The following is a 19,881-nucleotide window of genomic DNA, read 5'->3' as shown; positions in this document are numbered from 1 at the left end:
AGAAGCGCAAGAACGGAGGGAGAGAAAACCCGAGGAAATGACCAAGTCCTCTGTGGCTCACTCCAGTGTCACTGTAGTTTAGATGACTGTAGGGGAAAGTGTCTGCAGCTCCCCTCACCCGGCCCCCCTGGCCATCACCCACGGAGGCTGGGGTTGCCGAATGCAGGGCGCTAGGACCCGGTGGCGCGGCGTGGGCAGGGACTGGGTGCTCCGGGCGCAGAAGGGCGCCACTGCGCCCAGTCAGTCCCGAGCAGGTGGGGGCGCGGCGCGGTGCTAGGGGCGCCGAGGGGCGGAGGCGGCCGCCACACCTAGGGCGCCGCGGAGCGCCGGGAGCTGGCGCGGGCGGAGCCGCCCTGAGGGCCGCGCGTGTCCGGGGCTTCGGCCCCGCCCCGCGCCGTCCAATGAGAGCCCGCGGCCGGAGGGGCTGTCCGCACACTCTGTCCGCAGCCCCACTCCGCGCCGCCGACCCCCTGACACCGCATCCCTGCCTGGGCAGCTCGCCCCAGATCCCGAGTTCGGCGCGGTGTCGTCGGCTTCCAGATACCGCTCCCTGCGCCCCTCTCCGGGACCTGGCGCCCCGGCTCCTGGACCTTAGGTGCCCTTGGGTCCCCGGCCGGCGGCGAGCCTTATGGCCCCCCAGGGGGGTGAAGTAGGAGCAGCCTGAGTACCCTCAGCCGGTGCCCCGTCCACGCCCCTCCGGGCCGCGTGGCGGGAGTCTTCGGGGAGCTATGCTGAGGCCGGGTGGTGCGGAGGAAGCCGCGCAGCTACCCCCTCGACGCGTTAGCGCCCCTGTCCCCGAGTCCGCTCCCAGACCCACGGCCCCCGACGGCTCTCGGGCTTCGGCCCGCCTAAGTCTTGCCTGCCTTCTGTTGCTGCTACTGCTGCTGACGCTGCCGGCCCGCGTAGACACGTCCTGGTGGTGAGTGTGGCTCTCGGGGTTGGGAGGGTGAGGTACTGGGTTAAAGAGGCCAGACGCGCCCAAAGGGAATATACAGCTCCCGGCCCCCGCTGCTCAGGAGACCAGGTTGTCGCTGTAACGGGAATTAGAGACGATCCGGGCTCAACTGTCACTGAAGTCGCCAAGGGGCGCAGGGGTATGGGGAGTGGGTAAGGTGGCGCTGCTCCTTCCCCGTCCGGTGATGAAGGCGCTAAGTATTTGGAGCAGGGACGCGGGGTAATCGAGGCTTCTCAGACCTTCTCTATTTCAGCTCAGTTCTCATAGGGCAAAAGCTACCTTACGAGTTTCTCAGGATGGATTCAAGAAACCAGTCGCCCATCTGGGGCCGCGGAGGCCGTCCAAGAGAACTCTCTGATCCCCTGAGGTTGTCCCCCGCCTGCCCTCGGGAGGTGGAGAAAGAGGCAGCTGGCAAGCTCGGAGAGCCTCTCGTTGGTCGACCCTCACCCCACCACGCAGTAAGGCTCGGGTGAGGCAGCGGTACCCAGCGCAAGGTTTAGAAATGGAATTAAGGCAAAAACTACCCCATTAACTCCCACAACTAAAACAAACAGATTACTTGGGTTTGCATACTTGAGACATTTTGTCTTCAGCCTCTGTTTTGAGAATCTCACTTCATATCTCCTTCTCTGCCTCCTTTTTCTTCCCTAGATGGGCCCATCTCCCATCTTTTCCTCTCTAAGAACTAGAGGCTTCTAGAGTCTCAAAACATTAAGAGATCCTCTCCTCAGATTTCTTGCAGGCCTTAGACACCAGGCATTTCACATGAGGGCAAATGAGGCAGAAGGAATTATGAATCCACTGGGTATCTGTTCTTCTCTCCCTCCCCCACCCAGTCTAGACGGCACCCATCTTTTTCTCCCAGAACTGAGCTGTTCTGTCTCCTCCCCCACCTCCTAGGGGCTGAGCAGGGGGAGAGTGGGACTGAGAAATGACTCAGTAGTCTTGTCTTTCCTCTTCGCCCCCCAATTAAACTGGCCTCTTGGACTGGGCTGTTACCCCTCTCTACCCATGCAGTGCCCGCCTTCCTTTCCTTACTCTGCCCCTCCCCTCAGACCTCCACCTCCTCCACAGAGTGTGGTCTCTTTTCCCCTTGCACCCTGTGGCTTCTCTCTGGATTTGGAATCTTGGCTGAAGAAGGGTGAGGGGTAGCTGGCTGAAGGGCCAGCGAGCTTGGGCCGCAGATTCCTATCATTTCAAGATGTGTCTTTCTCCATCCCCATCTTCTCCCACCCTGCCCCCCTCCCTGTTTTCCTGTTTCAGAAAAATCTCTCCTTGGGATCTTTTTTATCTCTGCAGTGTTGGGGAAGGCAAGGAGAGGGGTTCTGGATGGGGGAGCAGGGAGGCCCATATCTTACATCTGGCTTGAAACATTCTTTTAGAAAAGGAAAAGGAAGAAGGGGATGAGGAGAAAAGCCCTTCAAAGGTCTGTGTGAGATCAAAGCCACCCTTTACTTTCATGGGCTCGGTTTTGGCTTCAGTGGGCTTGTAGACAGAGAATGAAGTGGTCACTGTGCATCTTTATCCATCCCGGATAACAGTTTGCTTTTAGGGACCCTTGACTGCTTCTTACCAATTTGGGAGGCAGCCTTGGTCCACTTGCTGTTTAGGTGAGGAAGTGTCACCCTGGTAATTTCAGCATCCTGGTTAAGCAGCTCCTAAAGATCTAACTGGGGCTCTTCCGAGCCCCCATTTTGTCCCCTTAGCTACCCTCTCTTTTCCTTTCTCCCTCTATTACTCTCCCCCCATGTGGTTCATATTAAAGATTTTGGAAAAACTCCTGGGTGAAAGAGCTAGCTAGGGAGGGAGGGAAGCAGATGAGTGGGTGATACAGAGGTATTCAGCAGTCCCTGTGAAATGGAGGAAGGCAGCAACAGGGATGGGCAGTGAGTGCGAGGTGATTTCAGTCTGCTTGCCTCATAGGGGTCATAGCTGCAGGCCCCAGATGCCTGCCTCAGTAGTCATCACTTCTGGGATAAAGTAGAGAGCTGCTTTCCAAAGGCAGGTCAGGCCCCCAAGGTGATTCTCTCTTTCCCTTAGGAAAAAAAAAAATCAGCTAGATTGATATTCTGTACAACCCTGTGAAGAGATGGACGCCTGTTGACTCTGTGTGTATCCATGTTCCACTCAGGAGCAGAATGTCATCAGTATCACTAGTTAACAATCTGATCTTCCTTACAGCCCTTCCCCTTACTCTCCAACCACTCCCTTCCTCTTCTGATCTTTAAGTGGAGGAGGAAACGGATGGTCTTTTCTAACCAAGAAAAACAGAACAAGAAATGGGGGTCTCCTGGCATGTGCCTGCCTGTACTAGTCTGTATTCTGCAGGGGCTTGGATGTCAAGAATCAAAAGAGCAGGACTGTATTCAGGACTGTGGTTTACAGAAAGAGGAACAAAGTGGTATCGTGACATTAATATTATTGGGTGTTTTTTTGGGGGGGCCTTGCCACCAGGCTTCTGGGATCTCAGTTCCCCAACCTGCACCCTCCCCACCCCTGGGGAATTCCCCAACATTAACATTAGTTATCAACAACTGCTATTTAATGATCCCTTCCTAAGTTCCTGATACCATGGCCAAACGCCTATAAGCACAATCTTCTTCAATTCCTAAAATAATACAGCAAGACAGATAATATGATCCCCGTTTCACATACGAAGAAACTGAAGGATAGGAGGGGCAGAGGAAGAAATTCAAGTTCATACCAGTTTTGGAGCCTGATTGGTCTATGCCTGGTTAAGCACTGTGTGCCTCTCTTATGCTTGGAACTGAAAATAAGCTTGGACTTTGGAGTCCGTCGGCCGTGGTTCACCCAGTTCTCCCTTGACTAGCCCTGATGGGCAGCGCTGAGTATTGTTCATCTCCCAGACCTCAGTTTCTTCACCTGTAAAGTGGAGCTCGCTCTCATAGGATTTTTGTGTAGAAAATGTTTTGTGAACTGCCAAGTATCATATAAATGATACTGTCTTAAGATATTCAGGGAGGATAATAGTTTTATCCTTGTGTTCAAAGTCCAATATGGGCTGGGCTAAACCATGTACATACACTAAGGACTGTAAAAGAAAGGAAGTAAACAAAAAGAGGATCCCTGGCCTCATTAAAAAGATACAAGCTTAAAACATCTGCAGTGTCAACAAGGAGTAAAGCTGTAATTGAAATGATGCTTATGGCTAGCCAGGAGGAGTATGGAGTTGGGGAATAAATCAGAGCAGTCAAGGTTTTGTTTTATTCAACAAATAGTTATTGAGTACCTGTTTTGTGCCAGACATTGTTCAAGGTACTGGAGATACTGAAGTGAACAAAACAAATACAAATCCCTGCCTTCAAAGAGCAGCATGTCCTAATCACCTGGGGATGTTGGTAAAATGTCAGTTCAGTAGGCCTGGAATGGGGCCTGAGGCACTGCATTTCTAACAGGTTCCCAGGAGATGCTAATGCTGCTGTTCTGGGGAACCACACTTTGAGTAGCAAGGAGCTAGAGTAGAGTAGTCACTTTGTCAAAGGAAGGGATAGGAACTGGTCAAAGGCAGGCAAAGAGAGCATTCTGGAGCAGGAAGCTGAGAAAAAAGTAAAAACTTCTGGAAGGGGAACGGAGCTAGAGTCGGGGGCATTTCTACTGGCTCATCAGCTGGGAGACGCCTTAAATATCTTTGTGCCCCTAACAGCTGAACTTAGTGCTTGGCACATGGTCGGCATCTTGTAGGCACGTGCTGAATTTAGAGGAAGATGGGGTGGGTGGACCTCACGCTGCTTTACTGGAGGCCCCCACACTGATTACAAGGTGTTGACCATTGGAAGCCCTGGTCTGCATGTTCTCGAAGCAGCTACTTGGTGGAGTAAGAGTGTAGTAGAGGAAATTATCTTCCCATAGGAGATACTGAGCAGATATTCCCACGCTCATCGAGGATGTAACGAGGAAGGACCAATGTGGGCTGCAGCAGAATGGAGTTCAGTTAGACCACAGGAAGGACTTTTTACCAGAGTTTGGCCTGCCCTACTCCAGACTGTCTCATGAGGGCTGGATTACTGGTCTCTCATTCCCGTCCAACCCCCCTCTTCCCAAGCCCCAGTTAAAAAAACAAACACCCATTGCCTAGAGCAGTACTCAGGGCTGAACTGGGAAAGCAGAATGGTGGTGAGACAGGGACAGGCTCCAACTCCAACGGTCTTGATTCTCCAAACAAAGCACTGCGGCAGTGGGTGTAACTCCCGGCTGTGCGTCAGGCAGCCCTTTCCGGCCTGGCCCAGACCAGGGTGTTTATTTTGTTTGTTCCTGGAAGCTGTTGCCCTGATGGACAGTGCTGGGGACGCTGATTCCATGGGATTTGCTAGTTGTGGACCAGCCCTCTCACCCCTCCCTGGGACAGATGGGCCCCATCAGCCCTGCTGAGTTCCAGAAGAGGCAAGCATCAGCCCTCCTTGTGTTTGTTTGAGTTGGTGTCACCAGTGGTGATCCAGTCTGTGGGTGAGGGCTGGGTTTGCGAGTGCAGGGGGAGGGGGGAGTGTTGCAGAGGACACAGAGCCCAGGGCAGTCCAGCTTTTCCCTCTCCCCTCTGGCTGCCCTCCCTTCTCCTCACCCACTTCTAGGCCCATTCTGGGGCCTTTCCCAAACCACAGGCTCATTCACAGCTCAAATCAAATCTTTTCTGTCTGTAGCAGCAACAACCCTCCAGGGCCCCCACCTGTGCAGAAAAGGGGCATGAAGGCATCCCTGGATGTGTTAGGACAGGAGAATAAGGAATTCCCAGCAAATCAAGGGCGGTGCTGGGTGCTGGAAACCGAGAAAGGGGGTGGGAAATGAGTGTATGGGTCAGATCTCATTTGATGGCCTTGTGGGGAGAAAAGGTGATGATGAACTCCTGCCTTCTCTCTGAAATGTTCTTCCTGAGGCTTGTGGTGGAGTCCAGGGCTAACTGTGTTTGAATGAAGAAAAAACACTTCCTTGAGAAAATTAAGAATGACTGTAGCAACCCACATATCTTTTAGTAGGTCTCCTAATCTAATTGGTCTTCTTATAATTATTCACCTAGGCAGACTGGGGTCTGGGATATGGGGAGTGTCACTCTGTTGCTTAATCTTGGCCTTTGGTTTCCCACTGCAAATAGCCCTCTGCCCATGCAGATTCATCCAGGACATTATGCCCTATAAATCGGGAAGGATGATTTTGAAAGACTCATAGTTAAGAAAGGTCATGGGACATAGAAGTAAAGGGTATGGGGAAGAGTGGCATGGGGGTCTTCCTTCCCACACCTCACCATTGGGAATGAGGACTTTTAGCTATATGGGTCTGACTGGGGCTGTAAACATCACTCAGAACTGCCACTTATCTGTCTTCCCACTGACCCCTCCCCACCTCCATCCTTCTTCCCCCAAACCATGCTTTATGAACCAGTTATGTAGGACATGCCTCTGACATGTGGGTGTAATAATGCTGTCTCAGATACTAATTCTGTTATTTTTCCATGAGGCTCTTAACGTTGATTAGATAAACAGGCAATGGGGTTTGTGTGACATGCCCATAGCTTCTGTGTATGTGACACACGCCTGGCCTGTGTTTTGGGAGTGTGTGTCCCTTTGGTTTTTGGCTGGGGAACTGGTGATGGTGGGAGACCACTCAATTACTCTCTCTGAAACAGATTATTTCTTGAAGGCTTGTGGGGATTGGTTCTTCCCTGAGGCCTTGGGAAATATGGGTTGGAGGAGGGGGAAGGAAGCTCTAAAGGTCTGAATGCCAAACCTTTCCCCTCCTTACTCCCCCTCACCCCACCCCCCACCTCTGGATTGCAGAATAAAGCCAGATGCTCTGACAGGGCCCTCTCCACCTTGCAGGTACATCGGGGCACTAGGGGCCCGTGTGATCTGTGACAATATCCCTGGGCTGGTGAGCCGGCAGCGGCAGCTGTGCCAGCGTTACCCAGACATCATGCGCTCCGTGGGTGAGGGTGCCCGAGAGTGGATAAGAGAGTGTCAGCACCAGTTCCGCCATCATCGCTGGAACTGCACCACCCTGGACCGGGACCACACTGTCTTTGGCCGTGTCATGCTCAGAAGTAGGGGCTTCTTCCAGTTCCTTCTCTTTCTGTGCTTGGTTGGGGTGGTGAGTGGGTAGTGGGTGGAGTGCCTCTTTCCTACATTCTGCCTCATGATTAAGGGTAAAAACTGTGGGCAGAGCCCAGCATACAGTTGGAAACAGACCCTTAGTACCTTTGATATGTAGTCAGTGGCCCTTCTAAATCCCAGGGTTCCAGGATGACGGGTCAGAGCAACAGCATTCTCTGGTACCTCCATCCTCCATCCACCTTTTCCTTCCTTCCCCAATCCCCTAGCCTTCAGACTTCCATCCATGATCTGTAAGACTGAGGACTGGAAATGGCTGCTCTGTTCTTACCAACACCATCACTGCCCTCAGCCCAACACTCCCAACATTATAGTAATGGGAGCAAGAGATAAACAGAAAGGTGATATGTAAATATTTGGGAAGTCAGCGGCTTGGACTTGGCTCAGCAAAAGAGCTAAGCAGAGCTAAACAGTAAACTAGGAGAGAAAGGGAATGAGATGAGAATCTGGAGGTGTCAGAGGGACAAGAGTGATGATTCATCAGTCCCCAAGAGAGGGAAGGAAGAAAGCTGGCTGGAGAAAGTAGCCTCTCTCTTCAAATAGGATGACCCCTGGGCTGGGGGCTCCATTGTAGGGGAACTGTCCAGCAGAGTGGGCCTGAAAAGGCCTGGAATGTGGACTGAGGCTGACTTTGCTAAGCAGGGGTTGGCACTCAGTGGGAGGCAATGATTCACTGTGAAAGTTTTCAATGGCTGGACCCAGGGAGTTTGGAAGGAAGCAGGAGTACAGGTCAGCCCAAGAGGTCAGATGTACAAAGAAGTAGATAGAGAGCTGTGAGGGCTGAGGGGAAGGGAGTAGACACTCTGGGGAACATTCTCGGAAGGGAAGGGTACTCTGAATAAAGGAAGTATAGGGGTTTCCCTGGGAAAGAAGAGGAAAAGAGGTTTTAGAGTTGGAGGTTGTGTGGGCTGAAGAAGGAGACAGACATGGGCCTCTTTGCTGAAACATACTTCTCCTTATCTCTCTAGGTAGCCGGGAGGCAGCATTTGTATACGCCATCTCATCAGCAGGGGTGGTCCATGCTATCACTCGTGCCTGTAGCCAGGGTGAACTGAGTGTGTGCAGTTGTGACCCCTATACCCGTGGCCGACACCATGACCAACGTGGGGACTTTGACTGGGGTGGCTGCAGTGACAACATACACTATGGTGTTCGCTTTGCCAAAGCCTTCGTGGATGCCAAGGAGAAGAGGCTTAAGGATGCCCGGGCTCTCATGAACTTACATAACAATCGCTGTGGTCGCACGGTCAGTACTCACGTCTGTGCATGTACATTCGTATTTGCTGGGGGTGGCCAGTACCTATGATCATGGAGTGAATGTGAAGGTAGAAGGGCTGAAGGCTTCTGGATTACCTCCAAAAGCCCCAACCCTTGGAAGAGGAGCAGTAAATGCTGGGGACCTTAGGGAATGCCAAGGTTCAACCTGGAGCATCAAGTCTTCACATAGGTGGGAATTAAGGAAAGGTGGAGGAAAGAAGGGAAATAACTTTTAAAGAAAGAAAAGAATCACCTCCTAAAGTCTGAGGAGGATTAGAGCTTATTCCAGTCAGTGCTCTGGCCTTTGGGCACCACCTATATGCCTAGCACTGTGCTGGAAAATGACATGCCACAAAAGCAGAAGGCATTGGACCTTGAACTCTGAAACATAAGAAAAATAGAGGATGTGCCATAGCTATGAACAGAATCCTGGGGCTTGAACGTTCAAATGGGCTTTCATGAAAATAAAAGCACTGTTGGTCTAGGAAGGTTTCCTGGAAGAATCTGGTCAGGAAGAATGGGTGTGATCTGATTGGGGAGAGAACAGAAGAACCAATGGCTGCACCAGCCAACCAGGGCCAGCAGACCTCAGGGCACTCATGCTTTTAGTCCTAGGGATGACCCCAAAGTATCCTGACTGCTTTTCCCTTCACTGCGTCCCCACCTTCCAGGCTGTGCGGCGGTTTCTGAAGCTGGAGTGTAAGTGCCATGGCGTGAGTGGCTCCTGTACTCTGCGCACCTGCTGGCGTGCACTCTCAGATTTCCGCCGCACAGGTGATTACCTGCGGCGGCGCTATGACGGGGCTGTGCAAGTAACGGCCACCCAGGATGGCGCAAACTTCACGGCAGCTCGCCAAGGCTATCGCCGTGCTACCCGGACTGACCTGGTCTACTTTGACAACTCCCCAGACTACTGTGTCTTGGACAAGGCTGCAGGTGAGTAAAGAAAGCAGGTAGGGACATGGAGCCCCAGGTCTTAGTGCAGGCACCTGTAGTTAACCATGGTCCATTCAGCGTCAGGAGTTAGGGATGGAAGTTGGAGGAGTCAGTCAGATGTGAGAATAATCTTGTAATAAGATTTTTGATTTATGCCTCGGTCTGCCAGGCTCACAGATGCCTAGAGAGGAGAGGACAGTGAGCTCCCTGAGACCTGAGGTCATCTACCACTCCTTTACATTCCCAGCATCTGGGATACAGTAGTTATTGCTTGGTGAATGTTTGAATGATTCGCCCATTTCAGTACCAAGCTAATGTATGGGCTATGCAGAGGCATAAGATGCAGACCGAGTTTTGGCTCTTTACAATTTAGCTAAAGAAATGAGAGATAATAGGTAGACAATGCAACTGCAAAAGAGAGCAAAAAAAGTTTATTTGAAAATGTTGCATTTAAGTTGTTTCTTGAAGTGTGGAGATTATCTGGATAGATAGAGAGGACGGTAGGCAGATATTCTCTACACATGAGTAGAATGGTAGGTAGAAAAGCACATGATCTGTTCCACAAGCAGAATGCAGGTTAAGTTGACTGAGTAAGGTTTGGGGTAGGGGAGATTAAAGGTAGAAAGATAGGTTGGAAGTAGACCATGAGTGACCCCGAGAGAGCTTATCCAATGTGCTGCCACTGAAAATTCAAAAATGGAATTGGGGAAGCAAGAAGAGAGGAGATCCCTACCAATGGCTGACCGTCAGCAGAAAGCAGTAAATCATTTTTTAATCTGTTCCATGTATTTGTGGTGGAATTCTTGGGAATGCTGAAGGTGATGTAGTATTCCCCTAGAAAACTGGAAGTCACCCTCATGGCTTGTATTTCAGGTTCAGGTGGGTTAAACTAAGTACCACCTGCAGTGGAACAGAACTGCTCTTCCCCTGGTTATTCTTACGGCTCTCAGGCTCATCTCTGCAGTATCAGCAGTCAGGACTTCAGTAAGGGGAAGCCAAAACCTTAGCTGTCTTCCACACTATTTGTGTTCACCTATCACTGTCATTCCTGGACAGGCAATTGGCTAGGAGCAAAAGTGGGCACGGAAACAGGGTGGAGCTCCACCCAAGTCACAGAGAAAAGTAGCCTGTGTACTTTGAAGGGTGCCAGAGGCTTCCCTGTTGCCTCAGACTGTAAAGAATCTGCCTGTAATGTAGGAGACCCAGGTTTGGTCCCTGGGTTGGGAACATCTGCTGGAGAAGGGAGTGGCTATCCACTCCAGTATTCTTGCCTGGAGAATCCCTTGGACAGAGGAGCCTGGCAGGCTATAGTCCATGGGGTTGCAAAGCATCAGAAATGACGTGAGTGACTAACACTTTCACTTTCAGGAGAAAAAAGGTTTAGGAAGCACTTCTGATTCCCCTAGTGATTTCCTGTCAGCTCAGTTCAGTTACTCAGTCGTGTCAAACTTTTTGTGACCCCATGGACTGCAGCATGCCAGGCTTCCTTATCCATCACCAACTCATCATCAGCTTGCTCAAACTCATGTCCATCAAGTCGGTGATGCCATCCAACCATCTTATACTCTGTTGTCCCCTTCTCCTCCTGCCTTCAGTCTTTCCCAGCATCAGGGTCTTTTCCAAGGAGTCAGTTCTTCGCATCAGGTGGCCAAAGGTATTGGAGTTTCAGCTTCAGCATCAGTCCTTCCAGTGAATATTCAGGACTGATCTCCTTTAGGATGGACTGGTTGGATCTCCTTGCAGTCCAAGGGACTCTCAAGAGCCTTCTCCAACACCACAGTTAAAATGAGTTAATTCTTTGGCGCTCAGCTTTCTTTATAGTCCAACTCTCACATCCATATACTACTACTGAAAAAACCATAGCCTTGACTAGACGGACCTTTGTTGGCAAAGTAATGTCTCTTCTTTTTAATACAATGTCTAGTTGGTCATAACTTTCCTTCCAAGGAGTAAGAGTCTTTTAATTTCATGGCTGCAGTCACCATCTGCAGTGATTTTGGAGCCCCCCAAAATAAAGTCTGTCACTGTTTCCATGGTTTCTCCATCTATTTGCCATGAAGTGATGGGACCAGATGCCATGATCTTAGTTTTTTTAAAGTTGAGTTTTAAGCCAACTTTTTCACTGTCCTCTTTCAAGTTCATCAAGAGGCTCTTTAGTTCTTCTTCGCTTTCTGCCATAAGGGTGGGGTCATCTGTCATGATTTCCTATCACCAAGTTTGTTTTCTTCCCATGTGCCATAATTCAGAGGGTTACTCTATAAATGCCTAGAAACAGTCATACATCACCCAGGTGTAAGCCTATGCTATCATCCTAAAATGCACCTTTGGAGAAGGATCTTTGGAGTCAGGAGGGAAGGTGACTCATATGTGTGTGGGGTGTTCTCAGAGGCATAAAATTAGATCTCATAAAACCCAGAGTGGGGCCTGGAATTTAAAGGGTACAAGTAATCCTAGAAGGGAGTATGGATCCAGGATTTCCCTCTAAAGCAGTAAGTCCTATTGAACTTTCTGTGATGACAGAAATGCTCGACATCTGTGCTCTTCAATACAGTAGCCATTTAGTTATGTGTGATTACTAAGCAGTTGAAATATAGCTAGTGTGACTGAGGAACTAAGTATTAAAATTTATGTACGTTTAACTGTGGTTTAGTCACTACATTGTATCCCAACTCTTTGTGACCCCATGAACTTAGCCCGCCAAGCTCCTCTGTCCATGGGATTTTCCAGATAAGAATACTGGAGTGGGTTGCCGTTTCCTTCTTCAGGGGACCTTCTCGACCCAGGGATCGAACCCAGGTCTCCTGAATTGCAGGCAGATTCTTTACTGACTGAGTCACCAGGGAAGCCCTAATTTTTTTTTTTTAGTTCTATGAGTTTTTTTTTTTTTTTTAATTGGAAGCTAATTACAATATTGTGGTGGTTTTTGCCATACATCCACATGAACCAGCCAAGGGTGTACATGTATGTGTTCCCCATTCTGACCCTCCCTCCCACCTCCCTCCCCATCCCATCCCTCAGGGTCATACCAGTGCACCAGCTCTGAGCACCCTGTCTCATGCATTGAACCTGGACTGGCAATCTATTTCACATATGATAATATACATGTTTCAATGCTATTCCCTCAAATCATCCCACCCTCGCCTTCTCCCACAGAGTCTAAAAGGCTGTTCTATACATCTGTGTCTCTTTCACTGTCTCACATATAAGGTCATTGTTACCATCTTTCTAAATTCCATATATATGTGTTAATGTATTATATTGGTGTTTTTCTTTCTGACTTACTTCGCTCTGTATAATAGGCTCCAATTTTATCCACCTCATTAGAACTGAATCAAATGCATTCTTTTTAATGACTGAGTAATATTCCATTGTGTATATGTACCACAGCTTTCTTAGCCATTCGTCTGCTGATGGATATCTAGGTTGGGGAAGCCCTAATTTTAATTAAGTTAAATCTAAATGATCACAATTGGCTAATGGCTACTACATAGGCCAGCTCAGCTCCAGAGTATTGAAGAGGCTTCTGGTGTACAAGAGAGTTAGGACCTAACTCCTGGAGTAAAGCAGGAAACATATAAAGCAGATGTAGTCACTCCACACTCTAGGGCAGTGGTCCCTAATGTTTTGGTTTGTAAACTCCTATGATTAAAAAAATTTGAGCATGTACCTCCAATACATGTATATTTACTTATGAATTATGTCTCTGTTTCACTGTACTAACATGTACATCATAAAACATACAAAGCAGATATTTTAAATTGATGAGATAAAAAAATATAGAAGCACTAGTATTTTCTATCCATATTTAGTGGACTGTGTAGACTACTAATAGAAACCAGTTAATTTATTATACCCTTTTTGAACCCCCAGGCTAGTCACTTTCCCATCTCCAGGAAAGGATTAAAGTAGATATTCTCTAGGATCCATCCTATCCAAAATTCTAGGATTTTGTGATCTGTTGGCAGGATCTCTTTGGCAAAAATCAGTCAGAATGAGGTTGTGAGCATTCTCTGCAGGGGGAGTAACACCATCCATACCCTTTAAGAGTTCCTACCATAAGGGGTAAAGCAAGGGATATTCTTTAGGAATTCCTTAGGGAGAAGCCTCCTGCCAGGAATGCTTATCAGTTTGTCTCCTCAGATGATCAGATATTCTTGGGCTTCCCTTGTGGCTCAGCTGGTAAAGAATCTGCCTGCAATGCAGGAGACCTGGGTTTGATGCCTAGGTTGGGAAGATCCCCTGGAGAAGGGAAAGGCTACCCACTACAGTGTTCTGGCCTGGAGAATTCCATGGGCTGTACAGTCCATGGGGTCACAAAGAGTCAGACACAACTGAGCAACTTTTACACACACGCTTCATCTACTGAGTTAGGTGCTATTAACTAACTTGCTAGACCTCATAGTTAAGAAGTGTAGAATTGGGTTTTAATCCTAGACAATTTGACATCAGGCCTATGCTTTTAATTTTAATTTCTCGTATAGTACAACTTAATGAAATATAAACTAAGTTGTAGCAAGACTTCTTAGAAAAGATAAATTATAGGCTAAGTTTTTTATTTTAACTTTTTATTATATAAAATTTCACACATCAAGTAGAGAACCTTCACCCAGCTTTAACAGTTATGACATTTTCAGGCTAAGTTTTGAAGGGAATATGGAGATATGTATTGGTAGGGAGTACACTGCAGGAGAAGTCAGTGGTCTTTGGGGAGCCTTGATGGTGGGAGGAAACAGGCCTGGTACAGAGGGCAATAAGATGGTCATTTTGGCTAGTGGGTATATTTTCAGGAAACGAGATTCTTTATGGTTTCCTCATGAGGATGTGGGTAAGGGAACCCAGAGCAGCTGCAGTAAGAGGTAACTTGGTTCTCACTCTCTTCCCCAACCCAGGTTCCCTAGGCACTGCAGGCCGAGTCTGTAGCAAGACATCTAAAGGGACAGACGGTTGTGAAATCATGTGCTGCGGCCGAGGGTATGACACAACTCGAGTTACCCGTGTCACCCAGTGTGAGTGCAAATTCCACTGGTGCTGTGCTGTGCGGTGCAAGGAGTGCAGAAACACTGTGGACGTCCATACTTGCAAGGCCCCCAAGAAGGCAGAGTGGCTGGATCAGACCTGAACATAAAAATACCTCACTCGTCCCTCCACTTCAAACCTCCTGATTCAAAAGCACAAGATCTTTGCATGCACACCTTCCTCCACCCTCAACCCTGGGCTGCGACAGCCTCTATTTAAGGACTTGGAGAACACTCCAGAGGGACTCTGGTGTCTAGCTGGTTCCTTAGCCCTGGGAAGGAGTTGACAGGGGATGTATTATAAAAAAAAAAAAACCGAGCAGCTCCCTGACTCCCCACTCTGGAGGCTAGAAGGGAGAGTGGAAGAGGTAGGAGTCTTCAGAGTGATATGAGTTGCACTAAAGTACATGGTCAAGGCTCATTCTTCCCTTCCCTTGCATTGGCTTCCTGATACTTCTTGTGTGCGCAAGAGAAAGGGTACCTGGAGAGAACTTCTTTTCCTACCTGGTCGAGGGTAGATGGGACAGAGATGAAACCACACATCTCTTCCCCGGGTCAGTGTGAGCTAACTGCCTGGTACCCCAAAAGAAATTCTGCAACATTCTTTCATTATCAAGAGCCTGGGATTGCTAGATATGAGTTAGCATAGTGGACAAGGTTCCATTCTCATGCTCATATTGTTTGTAAACTGCTGTGTTTTGTAGGAGAAAAAAAATTATACAACTATAGAAACATACATTCTCTTCCAATCTTTCTTTTTTAACCTGTATCAGCCAGCACTGCCTCTTTTGCTCCCTTGCTGCCTGTATAAACTGAGTGGCATGCAGTGTCAGCCTAACAGATCATTAGAACACCCTAGAACACTCCTAAGAAAGAGAAATTTGGTTACTCTTGGGATTTTTACTTTTTTTAAACTTTCCATGCATTATTCTGGTGGTCATCCAGGTTTGGGAAACACTAAGTAAAAGATACGTGACTCATGGAGGATGGCAGAGGGTAACAAGACTGATCTCAAGGGCCACATGAGGCATCAGTGTATACTAGGCAGGTAAAGATCTCTGGCTTTGGCAATTTTTAGGAGAAGATCCTAGCCTTTGAAGCTGGGAGCAGAAACCAGTGGTTACAGAGGGAAGGAGAGCTGGGGTTTGGGGCCAAACAGCTTAGAAAGCAGCCTTTCCTCCTCATTTATTCAACAAATCTTTATTTAGTGACTCTCCAAGTCTTGGTGATTGTTATCCTTCAATCCACATTTGGCTTAAATAGCACAGTTCCTTCTAAGCTACTACCCACTGCCTAACTAAGCTTGCAGTAGTGGCATCTCCAGAGATAGCAGGCTTAGTAAGCCAAAGGAGGGTAGGACACAGAGTCCCCAAAATCACGATGTCCTATTTTTATGTGACTTGGACAGTGGTTGTCTCTTGCCTGTTGATATTTTAAAGGAGCAGAGTGGTGTATAAATTTGCATTTATGATATACCTAGGCTAAAAGTACCAGTTATGATATTTTGAGCAAGATTCCCAAATTCTCTGAGCCTCTATCTTCTCATTTCTAAAATGAGGGTGTAAACTTATCTCAGATATTGAGTTTTAATTCTGTCCCCAAATCCAGCCAATAGACCCTCTTACCAAAGTCCCTAATTGGTCTAGCCCATCCTGACTTCTCAGAATCTCCAGTTCAGTACTGTAAAGTACTGACAGCAGGCTGCAGATTAAGGAGACTACACAGGGAATTCGGAATACAGCACACACACACCCTTTCCCTAATTCCTCTCTGGCACCCCTTGGGGTCCTCACATGTTTGTGGAACAGCTTTCTCTGCATAGGCAGCAAGAGGATGGGGGGGAGCCATAGCTCTGGGCCATGGGGGCAGATTTATTTGGATGATAGGACTAATATTTGTGTAACCTGCCGAGACCTGTGTGGGAGAGTTGAGGGTGGTTTTTCTTTTGGTGAGGGGGTTTGCTCCGGTTTCACATCCATTAACACAAAACATGAGCTAGTCAGGGCCCTTGTGGTCTGTGGTGAGGGGATTCCTGTGGAGAAATAGGACTGAGTGAGTCAGGCCAGGGGAATGTCTTCCTTGCAGAATGGAGTCAACTGGATAACTGATGAGCCAATGGTGGGATTAGGGAGGGGGAAGAGGGAGGGGAAAAGAAGAGTTTCTGACATCTTGAGCTGGGATTAAGAGGAAGAAAGCTTTAAGGTAGTGGAAAGGTAAGGGTCACAGACAGGCTGGACTCAAGAACAGAGCTGAATGAATTACAGAGGGGTGCTATCTGGTCCGCTGGGCCACTGGGAAGAGCTCTCAGGTCCCAGTCAGCTTCAGCTCTCGTAAGAATATCCAGGTTACCACATAAATGATAGCCTAGGTCTTCCATGGGAAACTAACCTGAGCTAAAGCTACCTGTGCTCTGTTATCTTATTCTCTCTTTGCTTCTTACCCTGTGAAAGGAAGTGGACCTCTTCTGGCATCTCATACTGCTATGTTCTTTTCCCTGGGATCCAAGTTCTAGTTCATAAAGACCAAGTTTTGCAACTTCCTATAAATGGTTGAGAAGAGCAAGCTGTCCGACAGTGAGGGGGCTGAAAAGTGTGGTGGATAGTGAGGGGGAAAAGGCCTATGTAAGCCCTATTACAGAGGCTAATGTGGCTCCAGAAAGGAATGATGGCCAAGCAATTAATTTTTCCTCTTATTCCTTAGCTTGCCTCTGCATTCTGACTGGCTTTATACAAAGCCAGAATGGTTTCCATTCTGCACTATACAAACAAATTTATTTGGAACAAGCAGCAAAATGAGAACTTTATTTGATGCAGTCAGAGCCTCAATTAGTCCTGCTGGTACTCACTCACTGCCTTTAATCCCATCCCCCACTGCCACCACCCGCCCATCTCTCTTCTGTTTAATACGGGCCTGTCCCTCAGATCAGCAGTCTCTTAGCCTGCCTCGTCTTTCACTCCTTCCTGTTGGTCTTCATTTCTTTCGACTTTTAATATTTAGGTATAACGCATTGTAGAAAACACTATTTGGATACAAAGTTAATTTAAAAGACATTATCCTTTAAGGATCTTAGAATCTTTTAGAGAAGGCACATGACTTAACACCTTACCTGCACAGCCTGTAGCCAGTTTCTCTTATGTAAAAGTAAGAATGCCAGCCTTAACATAGTCCTGCAGATAAAAGCCAATGTGTATTATTGCCGGGCTTGATTAATAGCATGAATCCATACTCTATATGAGAGTATTCATATCAGATCAGATCAGATCAGTCGCTCAGTCGTGTCCGACTCTTTGCGAACCCATGAATTGCAGCACACCAGGCCTCCCTGTCCATCACCAACTCCCGGAGTTCACCCAGACTCAAAAATGAAATCAGGGACTTCAGATTATTTCAAAGACTCAAATATATCCTGGCCCTGAGGATCTGCTTGCAAAGTCTCATGACCACTCACGGCCTCATTTCTCTTCCTCCCTGTTACAGAGAGTACTTTCTTCTCAGTTCTTACTAAGCACATCAACCACTAAGTTCTTCGCCGAATTCTCAGACCCACTCAGGACCTTACTATAAGAAAGATAACAAGGAATTTTTTTTCTCTCAGCCTTTCTGAGGTTTTATTTAAATGCCCTCAGTGGTCATAGGGCAGAAGCCCAAGGGAGGAAGCTGGAGAGAGTATGTTTCTCATCCCTGGGAGGCCTAGCTCCTGCAGCCAAATTACAGCACCAGTGAACAATGTAATACATTCCTGGACAGGTCGGTGGGACCCTGGGCGCCTGGGCCTTGTGGAGAGAGGTGCCAGACACAGAGCTCTCCGTAAGCAATCCTGCAGAGCTGCTCCCTGGGTGCAGAAATGAAATACGGGAGAGCTTCACATTACACAGAGACCTGTAGCTCACACCTGGTTATTGATGGCCTTGGTGAGGCCTCTGCCTCCGCCCTCCACTTGGGAACTGCCTGCTACTATGGGGGTTGGGCGTCTTTGAAGCAGTGTTGGAAAACAAGAAAGAGATGTTTCCTTTTCTCTCTCTGCCCTATCAGCCTGCACACAATCATGAAGGTATATACACACAAATATGCACAAATATAGCATATACACATAGCTTTTCTTAGGCTATATTCGGGTTCTCGTCATCCTCCTCCTCCCCGACAATAAAAAAAAAAGCAACCAGATTTCAATCAAACACTTCAAAAATTATATCAACAACAGGGTGTTCAGCTGTAACCAAGGAACATTTTAAAATTATCAACATGTAAGCAGCTGTTGGTTTGGGACTGGCACCCCTCTGGGAGATGGCAGGGGAAGGATACAGTAAGGGCATGGAAAGAAGAGGTCAACAGTGGGCAATTCCCACCCAGGCACTGTGCCTGAGACTGTAGAACTTGCCATGGCTGTTTCACACTGCAGAGAGTGCAATTTGTGTCCTCTGTCCTGTGCATGAGAGGGCAGTCTTCTATGACTGCTTGAGGTATGATTACTAAGCCTGCTGCTCATGAGCTTTTGTTGTCATTGTTTTAATTCTTCCTGGATTAGAAAACAGGATAACTTTGGGTTCCAGAGATGATTTCCACAAGAGAAAGGCACTAGAGGGGAGCAAGCTGTGGCTTTACTAGGGTAAATATGTCACAGTTGCTGCACTAGATTGAGCTTTCCCAGAAGCTAGTGATTGGCTGGTTTCAGGCAGAGGCCAGTGAGGTGTCAGTAATATTCCTGTCCCTGCCCCCAAAGGTCAAAAGGATAGAAGAGAGGGAGTCTATAGGTGTGTTTTCCCACTTTTCATTTATGGCTTAGGGCTTCCCAGATGGCACAGTGGTAAAGAATGTGCCTGCCAATGCACGAGATGCGGGTTCAATCCCTGGGTCAGGAGGATCCCCTGGAAAAGGGAATGGCAACCCACTCCAGTATTCTTGCCTGGGAAATCCCATGGACAGAAGCCCATCGGTCTACAGTCCATGAAGTCACAAAGAGTCAGGCACAACTGAGCACATATTTGTGGCTTAAATGATCTCTCAACATCACTGTAGTTATTCCTCAGTTACTTGAGATGTTTTAGTCATCCTGGATTTGAGAAAGCAAGGTAAGCACTCTCCCTTTTGTCCTCTAACTCTGAACTGTTCTATCCTAAAATTTACCTTTGCTCACTTTCATTCTGCCTACGAGTCTACAGATGGATCAGCTAGGCATTGGAATTCTCTTTCTTTGGCCAGAACAAGCAGAAATAGGATGACTTTACATCAACCCCAGTAAGCAGACTTGACCAAACAAAAAGCTCAACTGAGTGAATAAAAAGAAAGAGTTTAATCCACAGCTGTTCTTTTTTGACAACTTTCAAGGTGAGGCTTCCCCAAGAATAACTGTGATGTTTATAAAAAGGTTTCTTATGTATAAACGCTTTTGCTTATATGTAATTGTCTCACCAACCCTGTGATAGGAGTTACGCTCATTGTGCAGGTGCTGTTCAGAGAGGCTCTGTGATTTGTCCAAAGTCCTGTGGATATTGAGTAGCTCAGCCAGAACTCACACCAAGGGCTTCTGACTTCAAATCTTGTGTGTTCTGCTCAGAAACTGAGGGTGCCTAGGCTGGAGGCAGGAGAACCCCAGCACCTTTAG

At 47.9% G+C, this 19,881-nt stretch overlaps 2 protein-coding genes across 17 annotated transcripts in view; one reads left to right on the top strand and one right to left on the bottom strand.

The window, feature by feature from the left end:
* The window catches only part of ST7L (suppression of tumorigenicity 7 like), a 147,269-nt gene that overhangs the window by 43,686 nt on the left and 83,702 nt on the right, over window positions 1-19,881 (bottom strand). For 13 of the 15 annotated variants that reach the window (XM_070367496.1, XM_070367499.1, XM_070367493.1 and 10 more), the window contains one exon: window positions 17,453-19,875. The exons of 1 other annotated variant lie outside the window; for it this stretch is intronic. In XM_070367496.1, coding sequence (XP_070223597.1) covers window positions 19,810-19,875 — 66 coding nt within the window. In that variant the 3' untranslated portion in view covers window positions 17,453-19,809. One more of the 15 variants, XM_070367485.1, reaches the window with a different exon arrangement.
* WNT2B (Wnt family member 2B) lies at window positions 423-15,406 on the top strand. 2 transcript variants are annotated; one of them, XM_005887086.3, is made up of 5 exons: window positions 423-919; window positions 6,784-7,004; window positions 8,040-8,317; window positions 9,000-9,264; window positions 14,154-15,008. In XM_005887086.3, the coding sequence occupies exons 1-5, from the start codon at window positions 729-731 to the stop codon at window positions 14,381-14,383; spliced, it is 1,185 nt and encodes a 394-aa protein (XP_005887148.1). In that variant the 5' UTR covers window positions 423-728; the 3' UTR covers window positions 14,384-15,008. The 2 variants fall into 2 exon arrangements, with proteins under 2 accessions (XP_005887148.1, XP_070223601.1); XM_070367500.1 differs by lacking the exon at window positions 423-919 and adding an exon at window positions 1,391-1,413 and having other exon boundaries at window positions 14,154-15,406.

The sequence above is a fragment of the Bos mutus genome, chromosome 3 (genome assembly GCF_027580195.1).
Source record: "Bos mutus isolate GX-2022 chromosome 3, NWIPB_WYAK_1.1, whole genome shotgun sequence".
Lineage (NCBI taxonomy): Eukaryota > Metazoa > Chordata > Mammalia > Artiodactyla > Bovidae > Bos > Bos mutus.
The sequence above is the reverse complement of the archived record's forward strand: the minus strand, read 5'-3'. Positions and strand labels throughout refer to the sequence as shown.